At 48.4% G+C, this 13,651-nt stretch overlaps 4 protein-coding genes across 4 annotated transcripts; 2 read left to right on the forward strand and 2 right to left on the reverse strand.

The window, feature by feature from the left end:
- Positions 1-1,171: 1,171 nt before the first annotated feature.
- Positions 1,172-5,071, forward strand: EI90DRAFT_3123113 (uncharacterized protein; the record flags this gene model as incomplete). The annotated part of the gene is made up of 6 exons (XM_039063572.1): positions 1,172-1,342; positions 1,399-1,544; positions 1,602-1,752; positions 1,810-3,033; positions 3,093-3,912; positions 3,975-5,071. The coding sequence occupies 6 exons, from the start codon at positions 1,172-1,174 to the stop codon at positions 5,069-5,071; spliced, it is 3,609 nt and encodes a 1,202-aa protein (XP_038916583.1).
- A 1,478-nt stretch (positions 5,072-6,549) lies between these two features.
- On the reverse strand, positions 6,550-9,005 carry EI90DRAFT_2995599 (N-acetylglucosaminyl transferase component-domain-containing protein; the record flags this gene model as incomplete). Its single annotated transcript, XM_039056193.1, has 11 exons — positions 6,550-7,174; positions 7,242-7,281; positions 7,332-7,384; positions 7,436-7,550; positions 7,611-7,750; positions 7,812-8,018; positions 8,077-8,206; positions 8,256-8,370; positions 8,424-8,535; positions 8,587-8,770; positions 8,829-9,005. The coding sequence occupies 11 exons, from the start codon at positions 9,000-9,002 to the stop codon at positions 7,026-7,028; spliced, it is 1,419 nt and encodes a 472-aa protein (XP_038916584.1). The 3' UTR covers positions 6,550-7,025.
- An 11-nt stretch (positions 9,006-9,016) lies between these two features.
- Positions 9,017-10,128, forward strand: EI90DRAFT_2995602 (PAC2 family-domain-containing protein). Its single transcript, XM_039056194.1, has 5 exons — positions 9,017-9,158; positions 9,241-9,456; positions 9,526-9,641; positions 9,698-10,002; positions 10,043-10,128. Exons 1-5 carry the CDS (start codon positions 9,099-9,101, stop codon positions 10,111-10,113), a joined length of 768 nt encoding a protein of 255 aa, XP_038916585.1. The 5' UTR covers positions 9,017-9,098; the 3' UTR covers positions 10,114-10,128.
- EI90DRAFT_2972114 (uncharacterized protein) lies at positions 10,086-12,871 on the reverse strand. The gene is made up of 10 exons (XM_039055747.1): positions 12,665-12,871; positions 12,580-12,609; positions 12,184-12,514; positions 11,824-12,124; positions 11,519-11,772; positions 11,197-11,468; positions 10,839-11,144; positions 10,658-10,793; positions 10,438-10,598; positions 10,086-10,372 (listed from the first exon to the last, which is right to left on the reverse strand). Exons 1-10 carry the CDS (start codon positions 12,764-12,766, stop codon positions 10,301-10,303), a joined length of 1,965 nt encoding a protein of 654 aa, XP_038916586.1. The 5' UTR covers positions 12,767-12,871; the 3' UTR covers positions 10,086-10,300.
- Between the last annotated feature and the right edge of the window lie 780 nt (positions 12,872-13,651).

The following is a 13,651-nucleotide window of genomic DNA, read 5'->3' on the forward strand; positions in this document are numbered from 1 at the left end:
AGTAAAGGAATCAAAGGAAGCCAACAAAGGGTGGTAGGAGAGACGTATGATAAGAAAAAAAAGAATGAATCAGTGAATCTTATACGTTATTTTGGCTCTCCGTTGGGTTGAAGCAAAATGGATCGAGAAAGAAAGGTGTGAACACATTCACTTGTATAAGAGGTGTTGTATGGGACGCTTGGCTCCGGATAGACACGAGCAAAGAGTTCCTAAGGCTATACAAAAAAGGATAACATCCCACTGTCGCTGGTGAACTAAACAGGCTCCGAATCACCAGGACTTGTCGCCATTGCAAATTAGGGGTATGATTCCTAAGCTTCTGACAACCCGATAGAGAACACTGGGAGAGCACCAGCGTCCATTACATGAGAGACCAGAGGATGAGCACGATAAAACGAGAGACCAAATAGGTGTGATCGAAACAAAGTAGATTTCATAGCTGTCGTTTCGTTCCTGAGGCCGGGTGTTGTTGGCGAATTGATTCATTTATTAGTGCTAGACCTTGAGAGGAAACAGTTCTCGCAGCCGTGTCCTTCGGGTTCCGATTTTGTTGCTTGGGCGAACGCAGACAGGTGAATGTTGTTTGTTTCCTAATCCCTGAGGGAATCAAACACTTCCTGGGGGTAAGTAAGAAACAGCGTGGAGTATGTCAGAGGCGCAGAGCGAAGCTATGAGAGTTGAGATGAGTGGGAGGGTACGGTCACGTTGGAGAGAGAAGAGGCGGTGGATGAGTCAAAGTGGGAAAAGAGAGGCGCTCATTGTTCGTCTGGAGAAACCCGGGGATAGGGACTCCGATGCGATCGATCCAAAAGTCACAACGCCAGTAGATGCGTATGTTGGTCGTCGGTGTAAGTGTGCTGGACGGGCCCGGCCGAATGACTGTCTCGAGTCATTCATGGATTCACACGATCACTGCTATTGTACAACTAGGATGATCGAGTTTGACATGCTTCATCTTCCCAATGGCGGGTCGCAATATCTTGAGTATTACATAAAACTCCCCAACAAGGTGAATGCATGTCAACTCGGTGCGTTCATTTTCCATATGTGACCGAATGAAAAGCGCGGTACCTCATGCCGTCCACATGGCTCTTGGGAAGTGCGGCATATATTTGCTTCACTGCCACCTCATTATCACCAATCTACGCTGGTCTGTCCCCCCCCACCAACGATGTCGCTCAAGGAGAAGGCCAACGCTCTCAGACGGGATGTTGATCGCCTTCTAACAGCAGGAGGTGACATCGCCGTCCCGATTCTCAGAGCCATCAATGCTGCATCCGATGCATTCCCTCCCCTAAAAGGTCCCACTAGCGCCGCCCTCTTCATCTTCAGCGAGGTCGAAGTAAGTAATGGGTTGCGATGAATAAGGAACCAAGGCTCATCACTCGTATCACGCAGAAGTTCAAGTCGGATAGGAAAGAATGGAAGGAATTTGGGAAATATGTGGTTGATGTTGTAGCGGATGTGCTAGCGGCCATCGAATCCTATGACACTTCAACGGAAGAGGCAAAACCTTGGCTAAAGAACGCCAAGAAGCTGGACGAGTGCGTATCATTGGTTTTTGGTCGGCCCGGCTATCACATTTACGCGCCACTCCACAGCGCGCTAAAACAGATCGTCGCCGAAATCGTACCGATCCTCACAAAAATGAAGAAGCGGCACGCTCTTATCAACTACTTCTCACAGTTGAAGGATCCGGGCAGGATTGATGACTTCAAGAAAGTTCTCGACAAAGCGTTGACATCATTTCAGGTAACTCTTCCTCGCATTGCTGTTCCTCTACTATCCTGACTGTTTGGCATCATGTAGCTGAGAACTAACCTAACGACCGGCGCCAAATTAACAGACATAGCAAATAACCAGGACCGTTCAGAGAGCGATTTGATTTTGAGTGAACTGCGATATCCCATCATCGCCCACCATGACCCAGCTGAGGCATGCATGGAGGGCACCCGAACAGATCTTGTCGACTGTATCATGAGCTGGTGTCACAACATGGAGGACGACGCGAAGCGGGTGATGCTACTGACAGCCGTAGCCGGCGCTGGCAAGACATCCGTTGCCCATTCAATCGCGGCGAAGTGCAAGAGCGAAGGGTCACTGTTGTTGTCCTTTTTCTTCAAAGCAGGCGAACAGTCGCGGCCAGATCGCCTGTTCAGCGGCATGGCTCGATCTCTAGCAAAACGCGACCCCTCATACTGTGCCTCCATCATATCCATTCTTAGGGACGATCCAACCCTTGCCACTGCATCTTTCCCAGTACAATTCGAGAAGCTCGTGGCTGGACCTCTCCTTCGGAAGGCTTTCGGCGATCCTGTGGTAGTAATTGTTGATGCTTTGGATGAGTGTGAGCCGCGAGACTTGGAACGCCTTGCCAATATACTTCGGAATGAAGTGCCAAAATTACCATCCAACATCAAGTTCTTTGTCACGTCAAGACAAACTTACCTCGTGGATCGTCTTCTTTCACCCAATTTTCCTATCGACCGATTTGGCATTGACATCTTAGATAATGCCAATAAGCAAGACTGCTCTGTTTACATCCGCGCGCAGCTGCGTTGTCTGAAGAATGATCATTTGGGTCAGGGAGACGAATTCGATGAAGATTTGTTGGTTCAAAACATGTCGGAGAAAGCTGGTGGCTTGTTCATCTGGATCAGCACCGTCTTCCGTTATGTGAGGCTGGCCAAGAAGCCGAGGAAAACGCTGGATAGGCTGCTCAATACAGGTGCCTCTCGATCAACGGGTTCTCCTGAAGGAGTGATGGGTACGCTGTATACGGCCATTCTGGACAAATGTGATTGGGAGGATGAAGATTTCGTGCATGACTACCACATCGTTATGGGGGCGATCCTGATTGCTGAGCAACCGCTGTCTACTGCAACGTGGGATGCAATTTTGTCGCCCATCCTAAACTCCTCCATCCGTGACACGCTAGTTGAACTTGCTCCGCTCTTATTAGGAGTCTCCCATTCCGACACACCAATCCGCATCATTCATCAGTCGTTCCGTGATTTCCTCATGGCCAAATTGGTCCTGAATCACTTGTGCATCATCGTCACATGGTGGATACGATAAGGGTGAATGCCCAGATGGCCCTGCGCCTTACCGAGATCTTGAATAAAGATCTTTGCTGTGTGGAGGGTTTGGGGCTGATCGAATATTTGGGCCGAAAGGACGTACTGCCGCACATCCATCAAGAGATGCTGTCGGAACAACTCCGTTACTCGTGTCGGTATATCGTGTACCACCTCAACAAAGTTCTGGAGCCGCTAGAGGCACTCAGTGGATCGGTTCTCACATTTCTGAATCAGCATATAACACGCTGGGTGGAGGTCTGTGTGAGAACAGAAGGATACATCAGTGTGTTGTCATTTCCCAGTGGGCTAAGGTATTACATAAATATCAGTGTGGCTTATAAGGGATTCTTATTCAGTCTTGTTCTCTTTCAGTTGAGCGTTGATCGGCATTCAAAGAAAGACATTCAAAAGTTGGTCCGAGTACTTGACAAAGTGAGACGGAATCTGTCATTCTTTTCAAGATTTCAGGAGGCACATGAGTTGGCAAAGGATTCCGTAGCCCTCTCACATTATCTTGTGTCAGCGGATTCAGAGTTGTACACCCCAGATTTGGCTAGATCGCTCAACAATCTTTACGTATCATTGGACAATCTGGGACGTCACTCTGAAGCGCTCCCAGTGATCGAAGAATGTGTCAAGCTCTGGTGCGAGCTTGTTGCTGTTCATCCCACGTCATACACCCCAGATTTGGCTCGATCGCTCAACAATCTTTATGCATCATTGGGAAATCTGGGACGTCATTCCGAGGCACTGCAAGTGATTGAGGAAAGCGTCAAGCTTTGGCGCGAGCTTGTTGCTGTTCATCCCATGTCATACACCCCAGATTTGGCTTGTCACTCCACAATCTTGATGGATCACTCACTTGCCTGGGATGTCATTCTGATGCACTTGCAGTGAATGAAGAAAGTGTGAAGCTCTGGCGTGAGCTTGTTGCTATTCACCCAACATCATACACCCCAGATTTGGCTCGGTCGCTCAACAATCTTTACATATCATTGGGAAATCTGGGACGTCATTCCGAGGCACTCCCAGTAATTGAAGAAAGTGTCAAGCTCTGGTGCAAGCTTGTTGTTGTTCATCCCGCGTCATACACCCCAGATTTGGCTTTGTCACTCCACAATCTTGATGAATCACTATGCAAAGTGGGACGTCATTCTGAGGCACTGCCAGTGATTGAAGAAAGTGTCAAGCTCTGGCGCGAACTTGTTGCTGTTCATCCCACATCATACACCCCTGATTTGGCTCAATCGCTCGACAGTCTTACGATATCATTGGACAATCTGGGACGTTACTCTGAGGCACTCCTGGTGATCAAAGAAAGTGTCAAGCTCTGGCGCGAGCTCGTCGCTGTTCATCCCATGTCATACACCCCAGATTTGGCTCGATCACTCCACAATTTTAATGAATTATTACGCAAAGTGGGACATCATTCCGAGGCACTGCCGGTGATTGAAGAAAGCGTCAAGCTCTGTCGCGAGCTCATTACTGTTCATCCCACGTCATACACTCCCAACTTGGCTCAATCACTCATCAATCTTAATATATCATTGGTCAATCTGGGACGTTACTCCGATGCACTCCCAGTGATTGAAGAAAGTGTCAGCCTCTTGCGCAAGCTCGTTGCTGTTCATCCCACGTCACACAACCCAGATTTGGCTCGATCACTCCACACTCTCGCTCTCTCATTCGATTACCTCGATTGCCCCACTGAAGCAGTGCCTTTCATCGAAGAATCCATTTCTCTTTGGCGTTCTATACACGTTACTCATCCAATCCCATATGCTGCTGATTTAGCCTGGGCATTGCGGGATCTATCCAGGATACTTCCATGCCTGAGCCGCTATGCAGAAGCATTTGATATGGGTGAAGAAGCGAAATTATACTCTCGTCAGCTTCGTTCTGAATACCCTGACATCTATGCAAATATCTTCGACTGTCATATGCCACTATGGCTGCTCCGTTGGAAGGTCTTGGAAGGGGTCATCAGTTAGCGGATATACGCACTCTCATGCAAAATCTATGATGAAAGGTGGAACAACCTACAAACGGAGTCTAGCTACAGGTCTGCACCACAGCTACCATGTCCCCCATATTCTCCCGCTGGCCCATATATTCAAGCACGAATCCGTAGCCATGCCCACTCTCCTCTTCGCGATGTTCTCTGACTTACCAGAGGCCAGCGATTGTTTACCTCTCTGTCCGATTTATCAAAGCAGCCAGGTGTTTCCAACTCTATCGGGATGACAGACATGTAGAAGTAGATAAGTTACGTGGGTGGACATGAACATGATGGCTGGTCACTGAAACAGATTTCAGATATGGACCGATTTCCGATTATGTCCCTGCGGTCATCGATTGAGCGATTGCAATCGGAGTTGGTTCTGTCTTGATGCATCGACTGTAAATGAGAAGATATCCAGTGTAGTGATGCATACAAGTCAGCCTAAAAATATAATCGCTTATGAGGACTTTGCTAGGCTAGCTGTGGGTTCTTGAACTCTACGTTTACGGTGTAACTGTGGCTGCGAGCGATCGTGAGCCCAGAAGCGATATGAGAATTCAACGATATTAATAATCATCCTAATTGAAATGGTTGCAACAACCGGAGCCATATGGAACTACGTCATTGTACCTCTCTTCCTGCATAGTGCACCCCCAACCTAGTTCAGCCATACAAGCAACTCTACCAGTCTTGGAATCCTGAGCATCGGAAGCATCTGTGTTCAGGGTTGTGTCCGTCATGGCCATCGCGCAGTGAATAGTGTGATAAGGTCCTTAGAGGTCTGTTTGGTGTTGAGTAAGATCAAAGCTCGATGAACGTTTACAGCGACTAGCGTATGCGAAGGGAAATATCTCAGTACTGACCCTCCGCTCGACTGTCGCCGTAAAGCATTTTATCACTTCCTTGATCAAAAACTTGAACTAACCTCGATCTCTGACCGAGATTGGGACTGGCAATCCTAAGCATGAACCCATTGCAACGAGATGATGGAGGAAGAAACTACGTACCTTTGGTGGCCTCCACTGACAGACCTCCGATGCGCGGTGATTGTTGCGTGATTGCTGTCCCTGGGGCCAAAGTGTCAACTGAGACGGAGCAAGGAGAACTGCATGCCTTTGGAAGGTCGGCGTGGGTGCTCCGCCTTAGTTGACACGTGGCACCGAAGGCAGCAATCAGACGACAATCAGAGGTTTGTAGGTAGAAGCTACCAAAGGCACGTACAAAGCACGTAGTTTCTTCCGCTCCGGAATTAAGCTCATCATCTTGTTGCAACTTGTTCTATAAAGGCTAGTGAAGAGGTTGAAGGCTTAGGGTGGCTAGTTCCAAGCCCGATCGGAAGTCGAGGTTAGTTCAAGGTTGTTGATCGAGTGTATTTGTGAAATGAAGAGTGTGAGTTCTTCAAGATTGGCTAATGCCAACAACCGAGCTAGCTTCACGCCGGCAAACCCATTGAATCGCGTAGAAAATCCAAGGAACTTGATTGGGAGGGGCTAGATACAAAAGAACTATCTAGTTCATATACCCGTGTCGGGCTGACTATGTAAGCGGGTTACGCCTTACACTTGCGCCCCCGCTGAAATAATTCGATTGGCGACATCGCTGAAAGTAACCGGTAGGCAAACGAGTGTGGAAGAACGAGAGTCTACTCGTTCAGTGGCAGAGTTATACGCTGGGGTTTCATGCCCCTCCGAAATATTGGGGAGTGAGCCACCATTGTTCAAGCCGCAACACACGCCATCAGCCTCTCACATTGTGACACAATCGAGAAACCGTGTCTGGACTCGAGGCACAACGACTTAGAGAAGAACATCAGATAATCTGCCAAGCTTCACCGATAATACAAGTCTTTCCTAGCGATGGCGTTCGCTGGAATATCGGCAAGCTGAAGCAATTGTCCCGAAAGTAAATAGCCAATAAAATAACAACATCCTCATGCATCAAAGTCACTCGTCTTTCTTAGTCCGCTCCTCAATCCCAACCATGTCATATCGGATTGAGTATCGTGGAATGGGCATGATAAGTATGCCAGCGACGACGCACCGAAGCAGGCGCAATGGACTATAATGTTGTGACAATTTCGACCAGACACGTACTGGGGGGGGGGGGGCAAAGAGGTTTTTCTTTCAGCAAAAGCGCGATGAACCGTGAAGATTACGTACGATGCTGGAAGAAGATCTGAGAAAATGGAACCGGAGAATTCTTCAAAGTGTGTTAAGTGGTGAATGAATCGCTTGGGCAAATGCACCCACCTTTGGGACCAGCCTCGGTGGCGGACCGGGGCTCAAGACAAGATAGACACCCCCTAAGGCTTGCTGTCGATGAATAGAAAAGTTCGTTCGGATCGGACACCTACCAGGTAGACGGGCCGGATCCTTGAAACGAAGTATCGTTGCAAAAAGAGGAAAATGATTCATGAATGCCAATGCGGTTTCCAAACATGCATGAATCATAATTATCCCCAGGCGGCACTAGGAGGGGGGGGGGGTGGTTTCCAAGGAGAGAATGATAGGATTACTGAAGGTACGTACGAGAGCAAAAAGAAGATAATAGACAAGGACGGTTGGAAAGAGGAAAGTTACAAGGGTGAAAAGGATTGTTCCAAGCATTAACTGGTCTATATCATAGTCCCATGAATCGGTACGGTTTCTTAGAACGTTTCTCCGCTTTCCTGAGAACCACCGACAAATAAGCTGCCCGCGATATGATCACACGGGGCAAAGTGACCTGACCTCTGAAGAGATTGAAAAGTGATCCTAGGACAACTAGTTGGGCGCTGAAAATTTTGGTCGAGACAAGGTAGCAGAAATATAAGGAGCCAGTAAAGATGCTGAGGGTGTCGGATAAAAGAGAGAAAATCATTGTCATCCCTAATAAGCCCATACAGCCAATACCGAAAATGGCCCATGGTAGAGACGGCGCAACCGCATGGAGAAAATCTAAGGGAATCCAACGCGCAATCAATGCAAGAAAGCGAGAGTTCTGTGAATTACTCACTGCCCCATATATCTCCTATACCCATGAAGGAAACACAAAAGAACCGACTGAGCTGAGTATTCAGCTTCAGCCCTACTGGCCAGCTGTCTAGCCAAATGAGCGTGTTACGAACATCCTCCACAACGTAGCGCTGAGGATTTCGGTTGGGAGGCGTTGCGGGAGGAATTTTTATTTCGTACCTGCGCATAATAGCTAAGCAACTCCGCAAGGGGTTCGCAGTTGTCACGAAGAAATTTCCCAAACGCGGCACCGATAATGATATCGTTTATGACCAGCCAAATACAGTTGTAGAAGCTCCCAGAAGAGGTTAAGCGACACCTCGCGAAGGCAATAGGGCGATTAGATACCTGATGTATTGGGCAGCAGCAAAGGCGAGGTCTTCCTGCTCACGTCTTTGCAACACTAGAGACTGTTTTGGTAGCAGGAGAGCCTGCTCCCCTCGTACGTCGAACTGTTGTACTAATGAACCGATCATTGCGTCCGCAACCGGGCGCGATCATTAGCACATACATGTAGCTGATAGATCCTTCATTCGTGTTGCCTCCCCTACATAAGGGATTTGTAGGTTACATAGGCCGAGAATAAATTTTATCGTTGTCCCAATTGAAGCAGAGAATGAAGTCTGGGTCAGCAGAGAAGGACCCTTCGAAAGAGGGGCATTCTTGATTGTCCGGTTCAAGGGAGAAGCATTGATCTCCATGGAAAGATGTAAGATCTGAGTCCCGGAAAAAGCAATCAAATATATGCTGCACCTCGTCCAGGATATGTGATGTCGCCCTCGGTGCTGTAAGTCGGGGATTCGTAAAGTCTAAATCGCTCAATGCGAGGTAATTTTTGCTGAGATTATGCGTCTCTGGGTACTCCGACTTCTTAGATGCAATATCCAGAGGGAGAGGCTCGAGGGAGAGAAACCTCATGCTCGACATGGTGGAGGCCAAGCTAGGCCAAGCTTGATACAAATCTGGAAGCGTCATAGTCACAGTGACATTGTCACCGAGTAAACGCTTGCTCACGATCATTCCATGGAATTTCAAGCCACGACCACCGTGCCTTTACCATTTCAGGACACCACGCTCGTCATTGTACGCGCCAACTGCCTCTTTCCAGAGGCACATATTGACTAGAGAGCAAAACCATACTTATGTCCATTTCATTATCCTAAAGCCAATCGTGTCTGCCGCAAACCTTGGACAACTGGCGGTTGACCTACTTGTGTCCTCTGTCGGGATGCAGCGTGTGGGTATATTCGACTCAGAATACTTGTTTCCTGTAATTGGAGGACGTGAGGATGGATTGCCTGGGATTACGACTCCTCTGGAACTCTTTGGGAAAGAAGGGCATCCATTCTACCTCTTGCAGCAAAGGTCCCCTGTTATCAAGGTGCCAAGTTTCCCTCTTATTGTGGTCTTATTCTTATTCCACGAATGCGACGCTTCCTTCCTTCCGCAGAGTTGCAAGTCAGAATTTATATCCGCCCTCATTGACTTTGCCCAAAAGCAAAAATTCTCCTCAGTACTCATTCTATCAGGGCTTGACCTGTCGCATCGAGACGATGCACACATGATGTAAGCCATAAATGATGCCTCGTTATTTCCCCGGTCGGTAATTCACATTGTTTTAGTACCCCAGTATACCACCTATTACCATCACACAACAGATCACTGGCTCCATCATCAGGACCAATTTCTACACTATCAGCGCTCATTCCTGCATATACGGGAAGGACTGATCTTAAAGATTTACATCTACCTTCCTCGGGCATCACGAAGCAACTGCTTCGCTCGCTCCCACCAACCGGCTTTCCTGCCACTGGTGTCATACTTCAATACGTCCTAGAAGGCGATAATCGCGAAGACGCCTACCTGATGGCCAATATTGTTGGGCGTGTATTAGGATTGTCAGAGTTTGGTAGGCATCTTCAATTTTGTCGCCTCAAGTTCTCCACTAACTGTGCTGTGACTTCCAGCATGGAAAGAACCTAGTAGTTGGAAGCAAGGATTGTTTGGAACGCCCCACGATCAGACACTCTTTGGGTGACTTCGCCCCTAACCCTGCCTGTATCTTTTATGCCATCAAAATCAACGGAACCAACATTCTTGCACACCGCCTGATTCAAACTGAATCCGTCCATTCATTGGGCGGACGAGGTTGGTGTCTAAAATACATCGACATGAACTTGAACAAAAAAATTAGGCGAAATGCGACGATCAAAGTCCGCGAGTATTTAAAAATCGAATTCACCACGGAAGACGTTCACGTCCCCGATATTTGCGAGTTCTATTAGATCAGGACGATCCTGTGTCCAAGTTTCGTCGTTGAATAAAATTTGTTGCCGGTTGATTGAGTAGGCAAATCACGTACCATGCCGGTGAATGTGCGCTTGAGGGTTTGCCATATTTGATCTTTGTCTTTCAACGGCCCCCCAATCGGAGGACCACCAGGTACTGCTGAATCAGGGTTCCGTAGGGTAAGTGCACTGAGGAAGTGTTCGGCTGCCTCCTTGTGAGCCCCGATGTTCAAACCTGGAGTGATGTGAAAGCACATAAGCATATGAAAACACCGGGAAAAGATCGATACATACAGGCAACGCCTACGTTGTATATCGCCCTCGTATACGTTGGCCTAAGTCTCAGTGCCTCACGGTAGGCACCAAGAGCTTCTTCGGGTTTCGATCCGTTAGACAGGCTCGAACCAAGCCGATTCCACATAAGATAGTCCTAGATTGATTGATGAATGGGCATCCAAACCCCACGCTGAATCACATACATCAGGTGGGCTTGCAATGCGCTTTCGAAACAATCCCGAGCTTTGTCATATTCCGCATTAGAATAGAAGAGCACACCGAGCCCAACTTGAACTTCTGGATCCATCTGGCCTTTAGAGTGTAAATACCGTGTAACGAGGAGGAAATCTTCCGTCGTAAGCTCATGCGAAGACCATGGACTGCGATAGCTATTCTGTGGCCGTTGGGCAAGTTTCATCACCGGGTACTTAGCTCGTATCCACTGACGCAGGATATGTTGAGCGGCAAGGTCATGCAATTCATTCGTGTAACTGATGGCGAGATCCTGATGTAGAACGTCCAATAGGATGATCTCGAATCATTAGATCGGAACTTACAAGCATGCCCGTGGTCCCATCCCCAGTCGACTGCGCTATCCGTGTGCCCTCGCGCAGTGCTCTCAGTGCCTGTACCTCTCTTTCATCCATGCTCCGGGCTCTTCCAAGCAGAAGCCAGGCTTCATACCCTCCTTTCCCCAATTCTCCTTTCTGTATCGAGGCTTCGATGAGGAGGGCAGCCTCATCTAGCGATCCATTTGTAGCCAGAAGCTCTTTAGCCCTTGCGAGATGACCACTCGAAGAAGCATCATTGAGGTACGGGTTATTTTGTTCTGATTTCCATCATCAACGGTAGCACAATATTTTTCCAGAAAGAACGAACCAAATTCATAGGCTTCAAGTATAGGAACACCCTCGTCATCATATTTCGTCATGTCGTCCAAATCGTTCAGCCCGAAATCACCGACTAGATCGTCATCTGGGTTGGCCATGGACTCGTTCACCTGAGCGAGGAGATCAGGATCGGTTCCATCCAGCTCATGCATCTGCTGCATTAGTTGGCGATAGTCGGCCTCTTGTGCTGCGAGCCCGTCGAGATCGTGATCACTATTGTTTACCTTAACTTCTTCCCAGACCCTAGCAAAAGCTTGGTCAATAATATTCTGAAGAGTCGACTTGGATACCCACTTTTCAAATGACTTCATATAGTCGTCTAAATTACCTTTTTCTCCATCTTGCTCAAGAGTCGCATTCTTGAAGGCTTCCTCCAATGTATCAATTGCTTTTCCCTCATCGTCGACTTCGATAAGTCTGCCCTTCCCTTTTTCGTCGCCTTTAAGTTCGCTAAGTCTGCTGAACTCTTTCTCCCAGTCAGCCTGAGTGGCAGGTGCCACAACAACCGCTTGTGGACTAAACATCTGAGGGGTATACAGCATCCCGGCAGCGTAAGCGGAAGATCGAAGAGCCATCGGGTCGTGGCCTTGACCAGCTAGAGGGAATAATGAGGATGAGGAAATCAAAAAGTTGTAGCCGATGACGGGTCCTTACCTGGTCGTGAAGCCTCAATGGGAGCAGGGGTCATCGTATTGAACTCCGTTAACCACTGGCCATTGCGTGGCGCAGAAGCCATTGCGAGTGATTGTACCGCCCTTTCTCCGGCAGCTTTTGTACTCCAGAGCCTCTCCATTTCTGCTGGATCTGATCGTCGAAGCTGCGCCTGATTGATTGGCGCAAGCGGCTGACTCGGAAGAATCATAGGGAAGGGGGCTGAAAGGGAGGGAGGTATCGGAGGCGCTGCATTTCCATCGAAGAATTGTCGTGCCAATGCTTGATCAGCTTCAGACGGTCCTTGGGACGAGCTTGAAGGGAGATGATGCAGCTATTACAAAGTGCCGTTTGAGGTTAAATTTTCATATTCCTTCTATTATAGAGCGGTTTCCGCACATTCATCTGAGAAGGACCACCAACTCTGTCCTGAAAGAAACGATTGTGTTGGTGGACACAAATTGTGGGTTGGCAAACAGCTCACCCTCTGCAAACTTCGATCTATTTCTGCATGTTTGACTACTGATGACAATGCATTAGATGGGCCACAATCAGCTCCAGAAATTAGGGAGCTCAGAGCAGACATGGCTTTCAACGCTCGCACTGTGGTGAGGGCTCAGCAAAGGTCGTGGGCCGGAACTTTGTGGGTTCCGATTACGATCACGGGGATTCAGAATGATCTTTCCGAGGCGTCGGAACGGCGAATGCCGAACACAGAACCGTGAGGCTGCTGGTGGATACTACTAGTAGTGGACACGATCTCCATGACGAAGGCCTCGCTACACTGGAAGGTGCGAAAACTTTCAAGTACTAGTCCCTCGTGCTCTTCCGGCCAACCCCAATCACCTCCAGCACTCGCCTCCAGCACTCATTGTCCTGCTACGATATGGGGACCTCATAGACCAAATGATACATTCTTTACCGTCAGGCCTAACGCGCATATTTTCTGCATGATAAGAAAGGGTTTGAGAATCATCCCAGCCCTCCGGCTGAAATCACCCTGCTCGATGGATCATACCGTCTAACTGGAAGCCACCTATCAGAGATCGCCTGAAGAAACTTAAGGCAGTCGATACAGCGGCAAACTAAGCAGGAAACTTGACGTTATTGACGTACATTGCGACGGCCCAACCGACAAGCTAGAACTAGAAAGGCTCTGGCTACTGGTTTAGAGGGACACGCGCAGCAACCATGGAGTGCTGGGTCCCATCAATATTACTACGATAGCTTCCAGGCAGAGAACTCTTCAAAGTAAAAGTGGATGGTGTTCCTATGCTGGCTGCCGCAGACGGAGTACTCGCCTACTACGCCTTTGAAGCTATTCGATCCACCCTAGTGCCTACATAGGGTCGCCCACTGCGCTGGGCCCATCAGGTCCTACACTCCCTTCAATTATGTATTTAATTCCTTTAATATCATGCATCCTTCATAGTCTTCAGGTTCTTTTCGGCTTAAACATGTAATGCGTATG

The sequence above is a fragment of the Cantharellus anzutake genome (assembly GCF_015039405.1).
Source record: "Cantharellus anzutake strain C23 chromosome Unknown EI90scaffold_21, whole genome shotgun sequence".
Classification (NCBI taxonomy): Eukaryota; Fungi; Basidiomycota; class Agaricomycetes; order Cantharellales; family Hydnaceae; genus Cantharellus; species Cantharellus anzutake.

Coding starts and splice junctions, on each gene's coding strand:
- EI90DRAFT_2995602 (XM_039056194.1), top strand. CDS start 9,099: ATGGAATTTCAAGCCACGACCACCGTGCCTTTACCATTTCAGGACACC. Junction 9,159..9,240: donor AGGACACCACGCTCGTCATT/GTACGCGCCAAC, acceptor ATTATCCTAAAG/CCAATCGTGTCTGCCGCAAA. Junction 10,003..10,042: donor TGGTAGGCATCTTCAATTTT/GTCGCCTCAAGT, acceptor TGTGACTTCCAG/CATGGAAAGAACCTAGTAGT.
- EI90DRAFT_2972114 (XM_039055747.1), bottom strand. CDS start 12,766: ATGTCTGCTCTGAGCTCCCTAATTTCTGGAGCTGATTGTGGCCCATCT. Junction 12,515..12,579: donor GTGGTCCTTCTCAGATGAAT/GTGCGGAAACCG, acceptor ACTTTGTAATAG/CTGCATCATCTCCCTTCAAG. Junction 12,125..12,183: donor CATTGAGGCTTCACGACCAG/GTAAGGACCCGT, acceptor TATTCCCTCTAG/CTGGTCAAGGCCACGACCCG.